At 45.2% G+C, this 19,598-nt stretch overlaps 1 protein-coding gene across 1 annotated transcript in view; it reads left to right on the forward strand.

Annotated features, from left to right (window-relative positions):
* Positions 1–19,598, forward strand: part of LOC124007119 (2-oxoglutarate dehydrogenase, mitochondrial-like) — a 48,829-nt gene that overhangs the window by 20,416 nt on the left and 8,815 nt on the right. The window contains 12 exon segments of the mRNA XM_046317437.1: positions 3,087–3,275; positions 3,806–3,908; positions 7,511–7,555; positions 14,000–14,073; positions 14,075–14,116; positions 14,221–14,375; positions 16,197–16,343; positions 16,518–16,588; positions 16,591–16,607; positions 16,834–17,013; positions 17,309–17,437; positions 17,646–17,825. Of these exon segments, the coding sequence (XP_046173393.1) occupies positions 3,087–3,275; positions 3,806–3,908; positions 7,511–7,555; positions 14,000–14,073; positions 14,075–14,116; positions 14,221–14,375; positions 16,197–16,343; positions 16,518–16,588; positions 16,591–16,607; positions 16,834–17,013; positions 17,309–17,437; positions 17,646–17,825 (1,332 nt within the window).

Below are 19,598 nucleotides of genomic sequence, written 5' to 3' on the forward strand. Positions count from 1 at the left end.
CTAGCCCAATATGAATATTGTAACATATTGTCCCATGTATATTGTGTAATTTACCTAAGGTCCCTAACTAGCCCAATATGAATATTGTAACATATTGTCCCATGTATATTGTGTAATTTACCTAAGGTCCCTAACTAGCCCAATATGAATATTGTAACATATTGTCCCATGTATATTGTGTAATTTACCTAAGGTCCCTAACTAGCCCAATATGAATATTGTAACATATTGTCCCATGTATATTGTGTAATTTACCTAAGGTCCCTAACTAGCCCAATATGAATATTGTAACATATTGTCCCATGTATATTGTGTAATTTACCTAAGGTCCCTAACTAGCCCAATATGAATATTGTAACATATTGTCCCATGTATATTGTGTAATTTACCTAAGGTCCCTAACTAGCCCAATATGAATATTGTAACATATTGTCCCATGTATATTGTGTAATTTACCTAAGGTCCCTAACTAGCCCAATATGAATATTGTAACATATTGTCCCATGTATATTGTGTAATTTACCTAAGGTCCCTAACTAGCCCAATATGAATATTGTAACATATTGTCCCATGTATATTGTGTAATTTACCTAAGGTCCCTAACTAGCCCAATATGAATATTGTAACATATTGTCCCATGTATATTGTGTAATTTACCTACGGTCCCTAACTAGCCCAATATGAATATTGTAACATATTGTCCCATGTATATTGTGTAATTTACCTAAGGTCCCTAACTTGTTCTTGCTGCCAGCTGTGGGCAGGATGAAACAAACCCAACATTCATTTGTGTTGTGATGCAGTCACGACCAGAAGTCTTACAAAACAATGTTTTGGACCAGACTGACTTGGTGACCAAAATTATCCTATTTCTACTTTGTAGTCAAATTTGACAGTAGAATATAAACTCAGCAAAAAAATAAATGTCCCTTTTTCAGGACTCTGTCTTTCAAAGACAATTCATAAGAATCTAAATAACTTCACAGATCTTCATTGTAAAGGGTTTAAACACTGTTTTCCATGCTTGTTCAATGAACCATAAACAATTAATGAACATGCACCTGTGGAACGGTCGTTAAGACACTAACAGCTTACAGACGGTAGGCAATTAAGGTCACAATTATGAAAACTTAGGACACTAAAGAGGGCTTTCTACTGACTCTGAAAAACACCACAAGAAAGATGCCCAGGGTCCCTGCTCATCTGTGTGAATGTGCCTTAGGCATGCTGCAAGGAGGCATGAGGACTGCAGATGTGGCCAGGGCAATAAATTGCAATGTCAGTACTGTGAGACGCCTAAGACAGTGCTACAGGGAGACAGGACGGACAGCTGATCATCCTCGCAGTGGCAGACCACGTGTAACAACGCCTGCACAGGATCGGTACATCCGAACATCACACCTGCGTAACAGGTACAGAATGGCAACATCAACTGCCTGAGTTACACCAGGAACACACAATCCCTCCATCAGTGCTCAGACTGTCCACAATAGGCTGAGAGAGGCTGGACTGAGGGCTTGTAGGCCTGTTGTAAGGCAGGTCCTCACCAGACATCACCGGCAACAACGTGGCCTATGGGCACAAACCCACCGTCATTGGACCAGACAGGACTGGCAAAAAGTGCTCTTCGCTGAGGAGTTGCGATTTTGTCTCACCAGGGGAGATAGTTGGATTCGCGTTTATCGTCGATGGAATGAGCGTTACACTGAGGCCTGTGCTCTGGAGCGGGATCGAGGGGGAGGGTCCGTCATGGTCTGGGGCATTGTGTCACAGCATCATCGGACTGAGCTCGTTGTCATTGCAGGCAATCTCAACACTGTGCGTTACAGGGAAGACATCCTCTTCCCTCATGTGTTACCCTTCCTGCAGGCTCATCCTGACATGACCCTCCAGCATGACAATGCCACCAGCCATACTGCACATTCTGTGCGTGATTTCCTGCAAAACAGGAATGTCAGTGTTCTGCCATGGTCAGCGAAGAGCCCAGATCTCAATGCCATTGAGCACGTCTGGGACCTGTTGGATCGGAGGGTGAAATGTCTGGGAACTTGCAGGTTCCTTGGTGGAAGAGTGGGGTAACATCTCACAGCAACAACTGGCAAATCTGGTGTAGTCCATGAGGAGGAGATGCACTGCAGTACTTAATGCAGCTGGTGGCCACAGCAGATACTGACTGTTACTTTTGATTCCCCCCCCTTGTTCAGGGACACATTATTCAATTTCTGTTACTCACATGTCTGTGGAACTTGTTCAGTTTTTGTCTCAGTTGTTGAATCTTATGTTCATACAAATATTTACACATGTTAAGTTTGCTGTAAATAAATGCAGTTGACAGTGAGAGGACGTTTCTTTTTTTGCTGAGTTTTTGTTTCTGACTCATATCGATACCACATAGGTTGTTGTCTAAATGAGAAGTTGTTTTTTAGGGTCAGTTGCTCTTTAACGTTGTCTTGGCGACCTAAGATCAATAGATAATATTAGGCAATGCAGTTGGTAACTACCTGGTACCAAATGGTGTCTCGTAGTGGTGCTAGGTTTTAAATGAATCCCAAAGAAGCAAAAGTAATTCATAGGTTTTTACTGTGTGATTACCATTTTACCACGTCCTTTATTGGTAAATACCTGGCATACCTGGATTGATGGTTTTCTAACCAAGCCCTCTTTCTGTTCTTTTGTCTCTCTCTCTCTCTCTCTCTCTCTCTCTCTCTCTCTCTCTCTCTCTCTCTCTCTCTCTCTCTCTCTCTCTCTCTCTCTCTCTCTCTCTCTCTCTCTCTCTCTCTCTCTCTCTCTCTCTCTCTCTCTCTCTGTCTGTCTGTCTGTCTGTCTGTCTGTCTGTCTGTCTGTCTGTCTGTCTGTCTGTCTGTCTGTCTGTCTGTCTGTCTCTGTCTGTCTGTCTGTCTCTCTGTCTCTGTCTGTCTGTCTGTCTGTCTGTCTGTCTGTCTGTCTGTCTCTCTGTCTCTCTGTCTCTCTGTCTCTCTGTCTCTGTCTCTGTCTCTCTGTCTCTCTGTCTCTGTCTCTGTCTCTGTCTCTGTCTCTGTCTCTGTCTCTGTCTCTGTCTCTCTCTCTCTCTCTCTCTCACTCTGCAGTCATGGGATATTTTCTTCCGGAATGCCAACGCAGGGGCGCCACCAGGCGCAGCCTATCAGAGCCCTCCTCGTCTGGGTGGTGCTGCTCTGGGATTGGCTAACGCCCAGGCGATGGTCGGGGTGCAACCTAACGTGGAGAAGCTGGTGGAGGACCATCTGGCTGTACAGTCGCTTGTACGAGCATACCAGGTACTGTACACACACACACACACTGACACACTGAGTGTAATACCTGTGTTTTAGAGGTTCCTCTGAACACACACACACTTATGCACCTTATATCACACACACACACACTGAGTGTCATTGCACTGTATGTGTCTAGGTGCGGGGGCACCACATAGCCAAGCTGGACCCTCTGGACATCAGTGTTGTAGACTTTGACGAGGCCCCAGTAATGGTGGGCTTGAAAAAAGTTGGTGAGAAACGTGCACCCACCTGCCTCGCCTCGCTGCCGTGTGTGTGCCAACTCTGATTAAGCTACTAATTTTTTAACCTTTCTGATTGATTGTCTTACTTTCTTCTTCCTCTGTTCTCCCGTTGTTTATTCTTCATCTTTTTCTCTTTTTCCCTCCCTCTTGCTTTCTGGATTTATTTTGTCTTTCACCTCTTTTTGATTTTTCTTTCCTCCCCTCTGCTATCTTTTGCGGTTTCGTTTATTTTTCATATTTGAATTTGTCCCCTCCCTTCTTCCGAACTTGCCCCTTGCCCCCCTGTAGATTCGGGGTCACCACGTGGCACAGCTGGACCCTCTGGGCATCATGGCTGCCATCGACCCAGGCCCTCCCCCCTCTGACATCATCACCTCCAATGACAAACTGGGTGAGGAGAGGAGGGGAAGGGTTAAGGGGTAATTGAGACTGACAGGTTTTAGGCCTTAAATATAGTCTGTCGCCACATACTGTATCTAACCCTAACCCACACCCCTATCCTCACCCTCCACATGGTTTAACCCACCTGTCACCAGCCTGTCACCCAACTATGTAATTTCCTTAGCGTGTACTATAACACACATGCTGCTTCTTCTAGCAGTATAGTAAACTATATATTTGTCTGTGCTAGTGTTGCATATGCCATGGGTAAATATTGCATGCCGCCATTTTGTTTCATTCATTCTCACTCACATTTAGGGCACAAAGTCAGATTGTCGCACTGTTAAACCATGGGATCTAGTTCTGTCTCCAGTAGGGATGCACAATATATCGGTGAACATATCATATTTAGATATTAGCTAAAAATGGCAACATCGGTATCGGCCAGTCAAAACTGACGTGCATACCTATATAACATAGGTAGATTACGTAATGACGCCCGTAAAATTTTGCACTACACGTGCAACACAGCATTCCTAACCTAGTCCACAATGTCTGCTGTGTGGATCGATCAGTCAACAAGTCCAGCAGTACAACACAGCATCCCTAACCTAGTCCACAATGTCTGCTGTGTGGATCGAGCAGTCAACAAGTCCAGCAGTACAACACAGCATCCCTAACCTAGTCCACAATGTCTGCTGTGTGGATCGAGCAGTCAACAAGTCCAGCAGTACAACACAGCATCCCTAACCTAGTCCACAATGTCTGCTGTGTGGATCGAGCAGTCAACAAGTCCAGCAGTACAACACAGCATCCCTAACCTAGTCCACAATGTCTGCTGTGTGGATCGAGCAGTCAACAAGTCCAGCAGTACAACACAGCATCCCTAACCTAGTCCACAATGTCTGCTGTGTGGATCAAGCAGTCAACAAGTCCAGCAGTACAACACAGCATCCCTAACCTAGTCCACAATGTCTGCTGTGTGGATCGAGCAGTCAACAAGTCCAGCAGTACAACACAGCATCCCTAACCTAGTCCACAATGTCTGCTGTGTGGATCGAGCAGTCAACAAGTCCAGCAGTACAACACAGCATCCCTAACCTAGTCCACAATGTCTGCTGTGTGGATCGAGCAGTCAACAAGTCCAGCAGTACAACACAGCATCCCTAACCTAGTCCACAATGTCTGCTGTGTGGATCGAGCAGTCAACAAGTCCAGCAGTACAACACAGCATCCCTAACCTAGTCCACAATGTCTGCTGTGTGGATCGAGCAGTCAACAAGTCCAGCAGTACAACACAGCATCCCTAACCTAGTCCACAATGTCTGCTGTGTGGATCGAGCAGTCAACAAGTCCAGCAGTACAACACAGCATCCCTAACCTAGTCCACAATGTCTGCTGTGTGGATCGAGCAGTCAACAAGTCCAGCAGTACAACACAGCATCCCTAACCTAGTCCACAATGTCTGCTGTGTGGATCGAGCAGTCAACAAGTCCAGCAGTACAACACAGCATCCCTAACCTAGTCCACAATGTCTGCTGTGTGGATCGAGCAGTCAACAAGTCCAGCAGTCAATTGAAAGATAAATAACATTTCAGCAAGGCAACTCAAAGGCGAAATCCAATAATGCCAAGATAATGGGATTCGTTGCCCTTGACAATCAACCGTTCTCTGTCGTGGGTGATGTTGGCTTTCACAGCTGGTCAAGCACCGGTACACGTTGCCCTACCAGAGTTACACAGTAATAGCGTCACTGCTATTAGCTTCACGACATACTATGCAAACAAGCAAACCCCAGCCACGAACGATGTGTTGACAATACCGCGTCGCGTTGGTAATAAAGCATTATTTGTTCAACTGCAACTTCTGGGGTAGCTAGCTTTAGCCTGGTACCTAGCTAGCACCAATACAACCAACCTGAAAGGAATGACCAGTAGAAACTGCAGTCATTTTCATTTTTCTTAGCAATGATTTAGGAATCCTTGTAAGTATTAGCTAGGTAGCCACTTGTTGTTCGCCTATTGAAATTGAACTTCAGTTCATGAAAATTGGGGAAGAACTTTGTTTGCATCAATGAGCTAGCTAGCTTTTTTTATGACCAGCACTGTAGGTGCGCAAGACCTCTTTACCAGCATCATTTACCAGCATCATTTACCAGCATCATTTACCAGCATCATAGCATACGTATCGATAAATTGTTGTGACATATGAAATACGAGTGATAGTGTAATCAATGTGTAATAACTACGTAAAACATTTATGAACGCGTTAAATTATTATGTGACGTGCAGTCATATTCAGGTCCTGATTGGTCAACAAGCTTATTTGCCACGGCATCCAAACGACATTCCATAGTATGAGAAATCCTGTTTGAGAATGAAACGACTGAACAAATGAACAATGAAACAGCACAGCAAGTAAGTGAAAGAAATAGGTTTTGATTATGTTTGACTGGTAATGCGGACATGCCAACAAAATAACTATTTGGTCTGTGTGTGTGTGTGTGTGTGTGTGTGTGTGTGTGTGTGTGTGTGTGTGTGTGTGTGTGTGTGTGTGTGTGTGTGTGTGTGTGTGTGTGTGTGTGTGTGTGTGTGTGTGTGTGTGTGTGTGTGTGTGTGACCTTTATTTAACTAGGCAAGTCAGTTAAGAACAAATTCTTATTTACAATGACGGCCTACCCCGACCAAACCCGGACGACGCTGGGCCAATTGTGCGCCACCATATGGGACTCCCAATCACGGCCGGATGTGATACAGCCTGGATTCGAACCAGGGACTGTAGTGACGCATCTTGCACTGAGATGCAGTGCCTTAGACCGCTGCGTCCATGTGTGTGTGTTAAATAGTTAACTGTACTAGAATGCTTAAAACGCAGCTAAAATTTTAAATATCGGTTATCGGTACCGGTATCAGGTTTTTTTGGCAAGGAAAATATCTGATATCGGTATCGGCCAAAAATGTCATATCGGTGCATCACTAGCTTCCAGGCATACTGTTATCTAATCCCCCCTTCCTCCTGCCTGGGTAATCTCTAGGTTATGATCTCTGACAGAAAATGGTCACTGAGAGTGTGTGTGCATGTGTGAGTGCATATGCGTGTGTACTGAAAGGGTTACATAGTTTAAAAAATGTGATTACATGGAATTTACAGTTGGCCTATTGCTACGTGGTGTTGGGGTCCTAGATTTATCTTCTGCACTCTTAAAAGGGTTCCAAAAGGGTTCTTTGACTGTCCATAGGATAACTCATTTTAGATCTCTTTTGGGTTCCATGTAGAACCCTCTGTGTAATGGGTTCTACATGAATCTCAACAGGGTTCTACCTGGAACGGAATAGGGTTCTTCAAAGGCTTATCCTTTGGTTCTGTGTGACTCAAACTGGTATTGTTGAGCTTCAGTAGTGTGTCTGACTGGCTGACTGACTGGCTGTCACTTTTCGCTGATGTCAACAGGGCAATGGGTTTGTGTGTGGGTTTGAGAGACATCTGTGGGTGTGCACCAGAATATGTGTGTGTGTGTTTGTGTTCGTGCGTGCGTGTGTGTGTGTGTCACCAACCTCTTTGTGTGTACGTTCCACTAACCCATATGTGTGTGTCTCTCTCTGTGTCCCCCAGACCTCTCTGGGTATAAAGAGCGCCTGTATGATCTTACTGCTGAAGGTATGGACACAGCCCCTAGACTACAATATACAGGATCCTTTACTTCCTTTTTAGCTCTGCTACAGCTCTGCTGCTGCTGCGGCCTGGTTCCAAACCCATACCATGGCCCTGTCTCTGCGTACTTGTTGTCTATGCCCCTAAGACTACGCTCTCAGATGGAGAAGCAAGGGCCAAGGGATCAGGTCACAGTATTGGTTTTCAAACTGGACCTAAGGATTTCTCTGTAGCTTTCAGGTGATATTTCCCAAGTCCCACTGATGAGTGATGGTAGGATAGTTCCCTAGTTTTCATCTCTTCTTTTATCTCTCCTCTGTGTGCAGTTTATTGTCGAAGAAAAGTAGTCCCAAGTTTATTTTCCTGAAGTAATCAGGATTAATAGCATTGGGCCAATAGTCAAAAGGTTGCTGGTTCGAATCTCTAAGCCGGCTAGGTGAAAAATCTGTCCATGTGCCCTTGAGTAAGGCACAAAACCCTAATTGCTCCTTGAAGTCGCCTTGGATTAGAGCGTCTGCTAAATGACTAAAATGTAAATGTGTGTCCTCAGGGTCAGTGAGAAGGCTGTGTACCTCAGGGCCAGTGAGAAGGCTGTGTATCTCAGGGTCAGTGAGAAGGCTGTGTACCTCTGTACCTCAGAGTCAGTGAGAAGGCTGTGTACCTCAGGGTCAGTGAGAAGGCTGTGTATCTCAGGGTCAGTGAGAAGGCTGTGTACCTCAGGGTCAGTGAGAAGGCTGTGTAGGCTGTGTATCTCAGGGTCAGTGAGAAGGCTGTACCTCAGGGTCAGTGAGAAGGCTGTGTACCTCAGGGTCAGTGAGAAGGTACCTCAGGGTCAGTGAGAAGGCTGTGTACCTCAGGGTCAGTGAGAAGGCTGTGTCAGGGTCAGTGAGAAGGCTGTGTATCTCAGGGTCAGTGAGAAGGCTGTGTACCTCAGGGTCAGTGAGAAGGCTGTGTACCTCAGGGTCAGTGAGAAGGCTGTACCTCAGGGTCAGTGAGAAGGCTGTGTACCTCAGGGTCAGTGAGAAGGCTGTGTACCTCAGGGTCAGTGAGAAGGCTGTGTACCTCAGGGTCAGTGAGAAGGCTGTGTACCTCAGGGAACCTCTGTACCTCAGGTGTACCTCAGGGAGAAGGCTGTCAGTGAGAAGGCCTCAGGGTCAGTGAGAAGGCTGGCTGTGTAGGCTGTGTACCTCAGGGTCAGTGAGAAGGCTCAGGGTGTACCTCAGTGAGAAGGCTGTGCACCTCAGGGGTCAGTGAGAAGGCTGTGTACCTCAGGGTCAGTGAGAAGGCTGGCTGTGTACCTCAGGGTCAGTGAGAAGGCTGTGTACCTCAGGGTCAGTGAGAAGGCAGGGTCAGTGAGAAGGCTGTGTGTACCCAGGGTCAGCACCTCAGGGTCAGTGAGAAGGCTGTGTACCTCAGGGTCAGTGAGAAGGCTGGCTCAGGGTGTGAGAACCTCAGGGTCAGTGAGAAGGCTGTGTACCTCAGGGTCAGTGAGAAGGCTGTGTACCTCAGGGTCAGTGAGAAGGCTGTGCACCTCAGGGTCAGAGAAGGCTGTGCACCTCAGGGTCAGTGCACCTCAGGGTCAGTGAGAAGGCTGTGCACCTCAGGGTCAGTGAGAAGGCTGTGTACCTCAGGGTCAGTGAGAAGGCTGTGCACCTCAGGGTCAGTGAGAAGGCTGTGTGTACCTCAGGGTCAGTGAGAAGGCTGTGTACCTCAGGGTCAGTGAGAAGGCTGTGTACCTCAGGGTCAGTGAGAAGGCTGTGCACCTCAGGGTCAGTGAGAAGGCTGTGCTCCTCAGGGTCAGTGAGAAGGCTGTGTACCTCAGGGTCAGTGAGAAGGCTGTGCACCTCAGGGTCAGTGAGAAGGCTGTGAGAAGGCTGTGTACCTCAGGGTCAGTGAGAAGGCTGTGTACCTCAGGGTCAGTGAGAAGGCTGTGCACCTCAGGGTCAGTGAGAAGGCTGTGCACCTCAGGGTCAGTGAGAAGGCACCTCAGGGTCAGTGAGAAGGCTGTGCACCTCAGGGTCAGTGAGAAGGCTGTGTACCTCAGGGTCAGTGAGAAGGCTGTGCACCTCAGGGTCAGTGAGAAGGCTGTGCACCTCAGGGTCAGTGAGAAGGCTGTGTACCTCAGGGTCAGTGAGAAGGCTGTGCACCTCAGGGTCAGTGAGAAGGCTGTGCACCTCAGGGTCAGTGAGAAGGCTGTGTACCTCAGGGTCAGTGAGGCTGTGACCTCAGGTCAGTGAGAAGGCTGTACCTCAGGGTCAGTGAGAAGGCTGTGTACCTCAGGGTCAGTGAGAAGGCTGTGTACCCAGGGTCAGTCAGTGAGAGTCAGGGTCAGTGAGAAGGCTGTGTACCTCAGTGAGAAGGCTGTGCACCTCAGGGTCAGTGAGAAGAGGGTCAGTGAGAAGGCTGTGTACCTCAGGGTCAGTGAGAAGGCTGTGTACCCAGGGTCAGTACCTCAGGGTCAGTGAGAAGGCTGTGTACCTCAGGGTCAGGCTGTGTACCTCAGGGTCAGTGAGAACCTCAGGGTCAGTGAGAAGGCTGTGTACCTCAGGGTCAGTGAGAAGGCTGTGTACCTCAGGGTCAGTGAGAAGGCTGTGTACCTCAGGGTCAGTGAGAAGGCTGTGTACCTCAGAGTCAGTGAGAAAGCTGTGCAGACATGTCTCTCCGGCTGCCTCAACACTTTCACTTGATTAGATTTAATCTGATGGCTGGATTCCCACCAGTCTCTAGTAAAACAAGTGACAGAGTGTTAGAGAATACTGCCTTGTTGAATGTTCATTAACACAAGGTCATATTAGGGAATAGTGTGTGCGTGTGTGTGTGTGAGTGCGCTGGGTGATAATGTGTGTTTTATTAGGTCAAATCCTGTTAAGTAACCCAGTGAGCTGGCTGACTGACCCTGAGCCTCAGATCCAGTGGCGCCTTGCCAAACTGTTGCTGGCACACGCACACATACTGTTTGGCCCTAGGGGGAGCCCAGCTGGGGGGGGTGAGAGAGAAAGAGAAAGAGACTGAGCATTACTGTGTCTGAGGACATTCTGGGCTGTGCCGAGTCAATCCATTGAGGTTTGGACTGTTACTCGTACACCTACTAGGAAATCACACACACACCTACACGCTATAAGATTCCTTCTGTGATAAAACGTGTATTATTCACATATTGGCTAAAAGTATAGACTTTGACCTATAGTCGTTCTGTTAAAATAACTGTCCAGTGAAAATATATATTCTACAAAATTATATTCTGTTAACTCGTACCCAAATAATGTTGTTGACTCATCCTATAATCACATTTGTGGCCAAAGCATAAATAATTAAACATTTCAAAAACCCCACCTCAAACTTGTATCTCAAACAGACCGTTTCAAAAATACCTGCTATTTCCTAATAGAACATGCTGTCATGTTGGCTCATTGGCTGAGCTGGCCAATCAGCGGTCTACTCGCATGAATATTTTTAATGGCGGGTAATATGCCTACACCATTCTGTTGTCAGGGGTACGCAGTTCGCCCACACCATTCAAACACCTAAATGCTGCTTTTGGAAGGAAAACTATTTCAATCATATTGTAAATAAGGTCATATGTCATAGGTATCTGGAAACACTGGACAGTTACTGTAACATAACAGAAACAGCTGTTTAGAGCATCAGTGCAGCACTGATGCTAGCGATGCTCCTGGGCTTTACACACTCTAGCATTACAGACATACAGTGTCTTCAGAAAGTATTCACACCTCTTGACTTTTTCCACATTTTGTTGTGTTACAAATTGGGATTAAAATGGATTGAATTGTAATTTTATGTTAACGATCTACACAAAATAATCTGTATTGTCAAAAGTGGAAGAAGAATTCTAACATTTGTAAAGAAAATTACGAAAAATAAAACACTAATATATCTTGATTTACTCCTGAACCTATTTAGGCTTACAATAAGAAAGGGGTTGAATACTTATTGACTCAAGACATTTCAGCTTTTCATTTTTAATTAATTGTGACCGACCGGTTCGATTCGATCTTATGTAGCAATCTTACATTGCATAAGAGATCTTACATTGGATAAAAGTAGAGACTCAGAGCTACACAATGGTATATCAGACACTACAGATTAGGAACAATGGGCAAGTAATTCTGCTTTGAAAGTTGATAAACTTGTTACCCCACTTTTGAGAAAATGGCCCTTGAATGTTTTGGTACACCTACTGGAGAGCTCTTCTTTGTCTACACCCATTCAGTATCATTCACACCCGCTCAAGCCTTAGTCCCGCCCATATCTTTAAGGATTCACATGTGACTCCATATGCTAAACAGAGTGAGTACGGTCGTTGTGTGCTAAACAACCAAAGATTACAAGACTAAGTTAGCGTTAAGTTAGCTGGCTAGCCAGCTCAAATAATGAGCATATCATATAGCTGACAACGTCTTAACTTTAGCTAATTTGTATTCATTATTTCAGGAAAATAAACTCACAATAAGATCATTATTTACAAGTCAATGGCAAGCTAATTACAGAAAATAGCTTATGGTTGTGAGTGTGATTAAAATAAAGATCAGGGAATTCTACCAGAGAACTTGAACACCGTCTCTTTAGCCGAACGTTGTATCCTAATCTACCTTTGGTGCAGGTCATGTTGTTCTTCACATTACCGTCTCTGGTAAACACACACTATATCAAAATGAAAATGTATTTGTCACATTGCAGAGGATACAGAAGGTGTAAACGGGACAGTGAAATGGTTACTTGCATAGTGGAGTATTTTGTTTAGACATGTAGCTAGCTAGCTAGCTAAACAATTAACCATAGTCACAACTCATAACGTTACTACCCTGCATGAATCTGCAGGTAACTAAAGCTAACCAACTAGGTTCAATGTTAGCTAGTTGGCTAACATTAGGCTATTACTAGCAATGCTCTGCGATACGAATAATATTACTACACACAAGTAACGTTAGCTAGCGAGCCAGCCAGCTAGCGTTAGCTAGCTAGCTGACAGTACGCTTTAACTTGCAATGAAAATGACTTTCTGACAAAATTAGAAATATATAATATCTTAAAATGTAGATAGATAGACTGTCGTAGTCATATACATGGATGATCGCTTGTCCCTCTCTGTCACAGATAGTTGATGTAATCTGGAGACAGGTGTTTTATATAACAGCTTGTCCCTCTCTGTCACAGAGAGTTGATGTAATCTGGAGACAGGTGTTTTATATAACAGCTTGTCCCTCTCTGTCACAGATAGTTGATGTAATCTGGAGACAGGTGTTTTATATAACAGCTTGTCCCTCTCTGTCACAGAGAGTTGATGTAATCTGGAGACAGGTGTTTTATATAACAGCTTGTCCCTCTCTGTCACAGATAGTTGATGTAATCTGGAGACAGGTGTTTTATATAACAGCCTTCTGTGTTCACTTTTTGACTCCCTCCACATATTTGCAATCAAACACCAGAATCTCCTTAGCTAGCTCTGTTTCCACCGGACATTCCACTGATTTCAAGACTCGGTCCTCCAGAAAGTGGAGATCCCAACTCATCTCTGGGCATGTCCAGCCCATCCATTATCTCAGCCAATCATGGCTAGCGGGAAGGTTCCTGGCTTTTTCCGTGGCTAAACCAACTAGGCTCGTAATTTAACCATTTTATTTTGTATTTACAGATGGCAAACAAGTTTGTTATTAAGGCACATGAAAGTTTATGTTTCAGAAGGCATTTCTGCCAAAAAATGCATTTTGATAAAAATGTTTACGTTCCAATTCCTCTCCTGTGAAGTAGTGATGCGCAACATATGCCTTGTTTCCTGAAACAAGGCCCAATTTCTAAACTTTTTTATAAACATAATTCCACTTTGACATTATGGGCTATTGTGTGTAGACACAAATTTGCAATTGAATCTATTTTAAATTCAGGCTGTAACACAACAAAATGTGGGGAAAAAAAGTCAGGGGGTATGAGTACATTCTGAAGGCACTGTAGTGGGACTCTGCTGACTCTGAGACAGCCTTTCACGTTCACGCCATTTCCTGCCACCATTTTGTAGTTGCATCATCACTTACCCCTTCGTTCCAGAAAAGGAATTGTTTTTGTCACCCCTCCATCTCTCCCCACCACCCCTCTTCATCCTACTGCTGACTTTGTTATTTCACCATCACCTCTTGCTGTTTCTTTTCCTCTCGCTCTACCTCTTCCTCTCTCATACGCTCTGTCTCTCACGTCTATCTCGTGTAATGCAATAACCCTGTCAAACTAACCAATCAATGTTGTGCTTTTTAGGATGTCTATATAACTATGATATTGAGTGGGTTTCATTCTGATGTTTAAATGACCCTTCCTTCTGTATCATCTCTGTACCATCTCTCTCTCTGTTTCTCTAACTCTCTGATCACCTCTTCCTCTCTCCATTTGTCTATTCTGTTTTTATACCCCCCCCCCCCCCCCACATGGTAACAATGGCAGAGTTCTATGGTCTGGATGAGTCCGACCTGGACAAGGTGTTCCGGCTCCCCACCACAACCTTTATAGGGGGGCAGCGAGAGCACTCTGCCCCTCCGAGAGATCATACAGCGCCTCGAGGTAGATCCGACGCATTGCACACACTCACTGCTTGCAACAAAAACTAACCCACACACATGCGCACACACACACACACAGACGCACTGACCTCTCCTCTCCTCTAGATGGCGTACTGTCAGTCCATTGGAGTAGAGTTCATGTTCATTAATGACCTGGAGCAGTGCCAGTGGATCAGACAGCAGTTTGAGAGGCCAGGCATCATGCAGTTCACCCTGGAGGAGAAGAGGACCCTGCTAGCCAGAATGGTTCGATCCACCAGGTCTGTCTGTACACCGGTTTCACATTCAAAAAAAATTGTGTGTGCATATTTACCTATTGTTCAGGTTACAAAAAATGTCACAAAGAATAAAAGGAATTCTGTTGTATGCTCCTGCAGTTTATTGCATAAAAGCGTATTGCTATTACCACATTTCTTGTGCTATGATATGTTTAGTGTGATGCACATAGCTGGACAACATACTACACTTCCACACCTCATCCGCAGATGGCAGCAGCAACCGGTTTAAGTGATGTGCTCTGCCAGGAAGCCTTACATTTGACATTTTAGTCATTTAGCAGACGCTCTTATCCAGAGCCACTTACAGTTAGTGCCTTCATCTTAAAAACCTCTTAAGGATCGTACCCTTTTTAAAAACATTATCGCCTAAAATGACTTACCCAAATCTAACTGCCTGTAGCTCAGGACCTGAAGCAAGGATATGCATATTCACCTAAAATGACTTACCCAAATCTAACTGCCTGTAGCTCAGGACCTGAAGCAAGGATATGCATATTCACCTAAAATGACTTACCGAAATCTAACTGCCTGTAGCTCAGGACCTGAAGCAAGGATATGCATATTCACCTAAAATGACTTACCGAAATCTAACTGCCTGTAGCTCAGGACCTGAAGCAAGGATATGCATATTCCCCTAAAATGACTTACCCAAATCTAACTGCCTGTAGATCAGGACCTGAAGCAAGGATATGCATATTCTTGATACCATTTGAAGGAAAGCAATTTGAAGTGTGTGTAAATGTGAAATTAATGTAGATGAATATAACACATTAGATCTGGTAACAGATAATACAAACCAAAAAAACATTTGTTTCCTATTTGTTATTCTTCTCATAATCTTTGAAATGCCAGAGAAAGGCCATGATATAATATTGGAGTTTAGAGGCAATGTAGATTAGCAGTGTATGTGCAAAGTTTCAGATCGATTCAGTGAAGCGTTGCAATACTGCACAAAAGTCTGCCCAAATGTGCCTGAATTAGTCAGTTGATACATTTTCAAGTGCATAACTATAGAGAACATACAAAAATGATATGGTAATAAAAAATGTAAGTTTACACACTCCCAGGAAGGTCATACATGATGAAAAATGAGCATCGCTATAGAAAAGACACTAACCTTCACACATCTAGATGGTCGGGATGGGTGTGGGGCCAGAAACAGCAGGGGTTCAAACTTTAGAACCCAGTTAATCAAACAACGCTACATTTTATCTCTCTGGAACCCTCAGGATGACAAATCAGAGCAAGGTTACTGAATGTAAATGCATTGTTTTTCTTCAGAGGTGCAAGTGTTACTTCACAAAAGCCTTCATAATTACTCAAATGTCCTCCTCTCAGTGAGAGAGGACCGAAGCCTCTCCGACGGCCTTTGTGTTAGTTAACCTCTTTAGTTGGGCCTTTTTGTAGGTTGGTTTTTGTATTTATTTTGTCACCATGAACATGAATAACCTTCTTGGGCTGGCCGACCAAGAGGTTAAGACGGAGCTGGCCCTGAACTCGGTAAGTTTGCTATCTCCTGAGTACATGTACATACGACATGGTCCGGACACTTCTACGTTCACACTAAAGCACACACCTAGTCAGGTCACAGAACAATTAGGCAAGGTCCCCTAGACAAAGTGAGTATAGTGTAACAGAAGGTTGTCCAATCGATTCCGTAAACACTTCCACCTATCAAATCCTCTCAGATCTCCTCAAATGCACAGAGCGAAGGGCCTATTTGAAATTGGGAATAGGGTTCATTTCTGGACTTGGTGACATAGGTTTAACTTCCTGTTTAACTTCCTGTTTCCCGTTGGCAAGGTTTGAGGAGTTCCTGCAGAGGAAATGGTCATCAGAGAAGCGTTTTGGCCTGGAGGGCTGTGAGTCTCTCATCCCGGCCCTGAAGACCATCATCGACAAGTCCAGCATGAACGGAGTGGAGAGCATCATCATGGGCATGCCTCACAGGTACTGTTACCACAGAAACACCAATCACAGGCTGCCCCACAGGCAGCGTGTTCGTGGAAACACCAATCATAGGCCCCCCTACAGGTACAGTTTCCACATGCACGCCAATCACAAGCTGCCCCGTGCGTAGCTGAAAGTTGTTCTCCCTCTCTCCACCCTTCTCTATCTCTCCAGGGGGAGATTGAATGTGTTGGCTAATGTGATCCGTAAGGAACTGGATCAGATCTTCTGTCAGTTTGACTCCAAGCTGAGGCTGCTGATGAGGTAAATGCTACAGCTAGCAGAGAGCAGGGTCCTGTTCATTAACCACCAAACGGGGAAAGAAATAACTGAAGCAGGGAGGGACTACCTGGATTTGTCCAATAAGAAACACAGATTTTTCATTTTCGGTCGCAAAAAAATGTCAAATGTTGTCCATTGCGTACCCTAAAGATCACGACTCTGGTAACACAATATGGAAAGTGAATAACATCCCCCCCCCCCCCCTCAGGGTTCTGGAGATGTGAAGTACCACTTGGGGATGTGGCACCGGAGGATCAACCGGGTCACTGATAGGAACATCACACTGTCACTCATGGCTAACCCTTCTCACCTGGAGGCTGTGGACCCCGTGGTGCAGGGCAAGACCAAGGCTGAGCAGTTCTACTGCGGGGACACAGAAGGCAACAGGGTAAGTACACACACACACACACACAGGCAGGCAGGCAGGCAGGCAGGCAGGCAGGCAGGCAGGCAGGCAGGCAGGCAGGCAGGCAGGCAGGCAGGCAGGCAGGCAGGCAGGCAGGCAGGCAGGCAGGCAGGCAGACAGACAGACAGACAGACAGACAGACAGACAGACAGACAGACAGACAGACAGACAGACAGACAGACAGACAGACAGACAGACAGACAGTGTATGTATTTGTATGTTTTTTGGTTTCTGTCTGTGTGTGTGTGTTTATATTTCTGTTTGTGTGTATTTCCAGGTAATGTCCATCCTGCTCCATGGTGATGCAGCGTTTGCAGGCCAGGGGGTTGTCTATGAGACCTTCCACCTCTCTGACCTGCCCTCCTACACCACACATGGCACTATTCATGTGGTGGTCAACAACCAGGTGACACATGCACGTGCGCGTAGGCACACACACACACACACACACACACACACACACACACACACACACACACACACACACACACACACACACACACACACACACACACACACACACACACACACACACACACACACACACACACACACACACACACACACACACACCCTTAATTTAACTTCCCTCTTTTCTCTCTCCCTCCCTGTAGATTGGTTTCACCACCGACCCCAGGGTGGCGAGGTCATCCTCTTACCCTACAGATGTGGCCAAGGTGGTCAACGCCCCCATCTTCCATGTCAACGCTGACGATCCCGAGGCTGTCGTGTACGTGTGTAACGTCGCTGCCGAGTGGAGGGCGACCTTTCACAAGGACGTGGTCGTCGACCTGGTGAGTGTTTCCTGACCAGGGTTGTGTTCATTAGGCATGAAACAGAGGAAAACAGACTGAAACAGGGAGGGACTACTACAAAATGTGTGACCCATTAGAGACTTGTCCAATAAGAATCAGGTGTTTGTAATGGTCATAATGAGGTGATAATTATAATAGGGTTATTAAGCAGACATCTTTAGTGACTTACCGAATGACACTTTCTATAAATAAAGGGACTAATGTGTGACATCAAGGGGGGGGGGGCTTTATGTACATTTAAATATGAATTTCTTGCAACTTCACATGTGTATTTACAGGAATAAGAGTCTAGATGAGACCATAACTCCGAGCAAGAACAAAACATTTACATGTCATTCAAAATGTCACATGAAACATGGACACTGCATTTTTCTTTGCCTAGTAGCAGGTCTGTTTGTGTTGTAGTCACCTTCTCTAACATTTATAGCTAAACATCCCAGAATGCATTTATGTATATTTGTATAGTTTATATAATTTAATGCAATAATAGAATTGAATGGCCTCTGTCAACAAATCATTGACAATAATAATAACCAATAATGAAATCATTAAACTCTTCAAGTGTGTGTGTGTGTGTGTGTGTGTGTGTGTGTGTGTGTGTGTGTGTGTGTGTGTGTGTGTGTGTGTGTGTGTGTGTGTGTGTGTGTGTGTGTGTGTGTGTGTGTGTGTGTGTGTGTGAATGTGTGTGTGCATGCGTGTGTGTGTGAAAACTAGACGTCACATTCTTGCTTCCTCTGTCCTTGTTTCCTCCACTCCATGCACCTTCTCTAAAGTGGGAGGAACCTTCCCACCTCTCCCCCAATGGGTTTTGAGAGGGTTGTGAGGAATGGAGGAAACAAGGGGAGAATCTCAATTGCATTTCCTTCATTCCTCACATCCTCTCCCCTTGCCCCCTTCTCAAAACCCATTGGACAAGAAGGTGACAGAGGAGGGACCTCTGACCTTCTCATCCAATGGGTTTTGAGATGGAGATGAAGAGAGAGGATGCAACGAATCAAGGAAATGCAATAGAAATTCTCCCAAGGACATAGGAAGCAAGTATTTGACAGCTATTAAAATGTTTTGACAGTGCCAGACTGACTGACTAGACACTTGTGGAGATCTGAGAGGGATTGATGGTTGGTGACATGGTGAGAGCTCCATCTTAACCTCTGATAGGCTTGGTGGAATGTTGGTGGTATTGCTTACACCTCGTTCATTTCCCTCAGATCTCCACAAGTGTCTAGGGGTAGGGGCTAGGGAGTGTTTCTGGACAGGACCCCACAACCCTTCGGGTGTGTAGTGGACCTACAGCACAACACTTGAGGCAATGGTTGGTTGAGACAGGTCTGAGCAGCTGGAGACCTGCTGTAAAACAGGATATATTTACATGTCTACTATTCAAACCCTTCCTTCATTCAAATCAAATTTGATTTGTCTCATGCGCTGAGTACAACAAGTGTAGACTTTACCTTATCCAAACAGTGCAGTTCAAGAAGAGTTAAGAAAATATTTACCAAGTAGACTAAAATAAAAAGTAATTATAAAAAGTAACACAATAGGAATAACAATAACGAGGCTCTATACAGGGGGCACCGGTACCGAGTCAGTGTGCAGGTTAGTTGAGGTCATTTGTACATTCCTGCACTTTGGCTGTTGTTAAATCTTTATCACTTGACTGTCATTCAGACAGTATCTCCGATGAGATACATCCATGAAAACAATTGGAGCAGCTCCAAACAGTTGTACACTACTAGAGATGCACACTGGTAC

The sequence above is a fragment of the Oncorhynchus gorbuscha genome, linkage group LG20 (assembly GCF_021184085.1).
Source record: "Oncorhynchus gorbuscha isolate QuinsamMale2020 ecotype Even-year linkage group LG20, OgorEven_v1.0, whole genome shotgun sequence".
NCBI classification, from domain to species: Eukaryota; Metazoa; Chordata; class Actinopteri; order Salmoniformes; family Salmonidae; genus Oncorhynchus; species Oncorhynchus gorbuscha.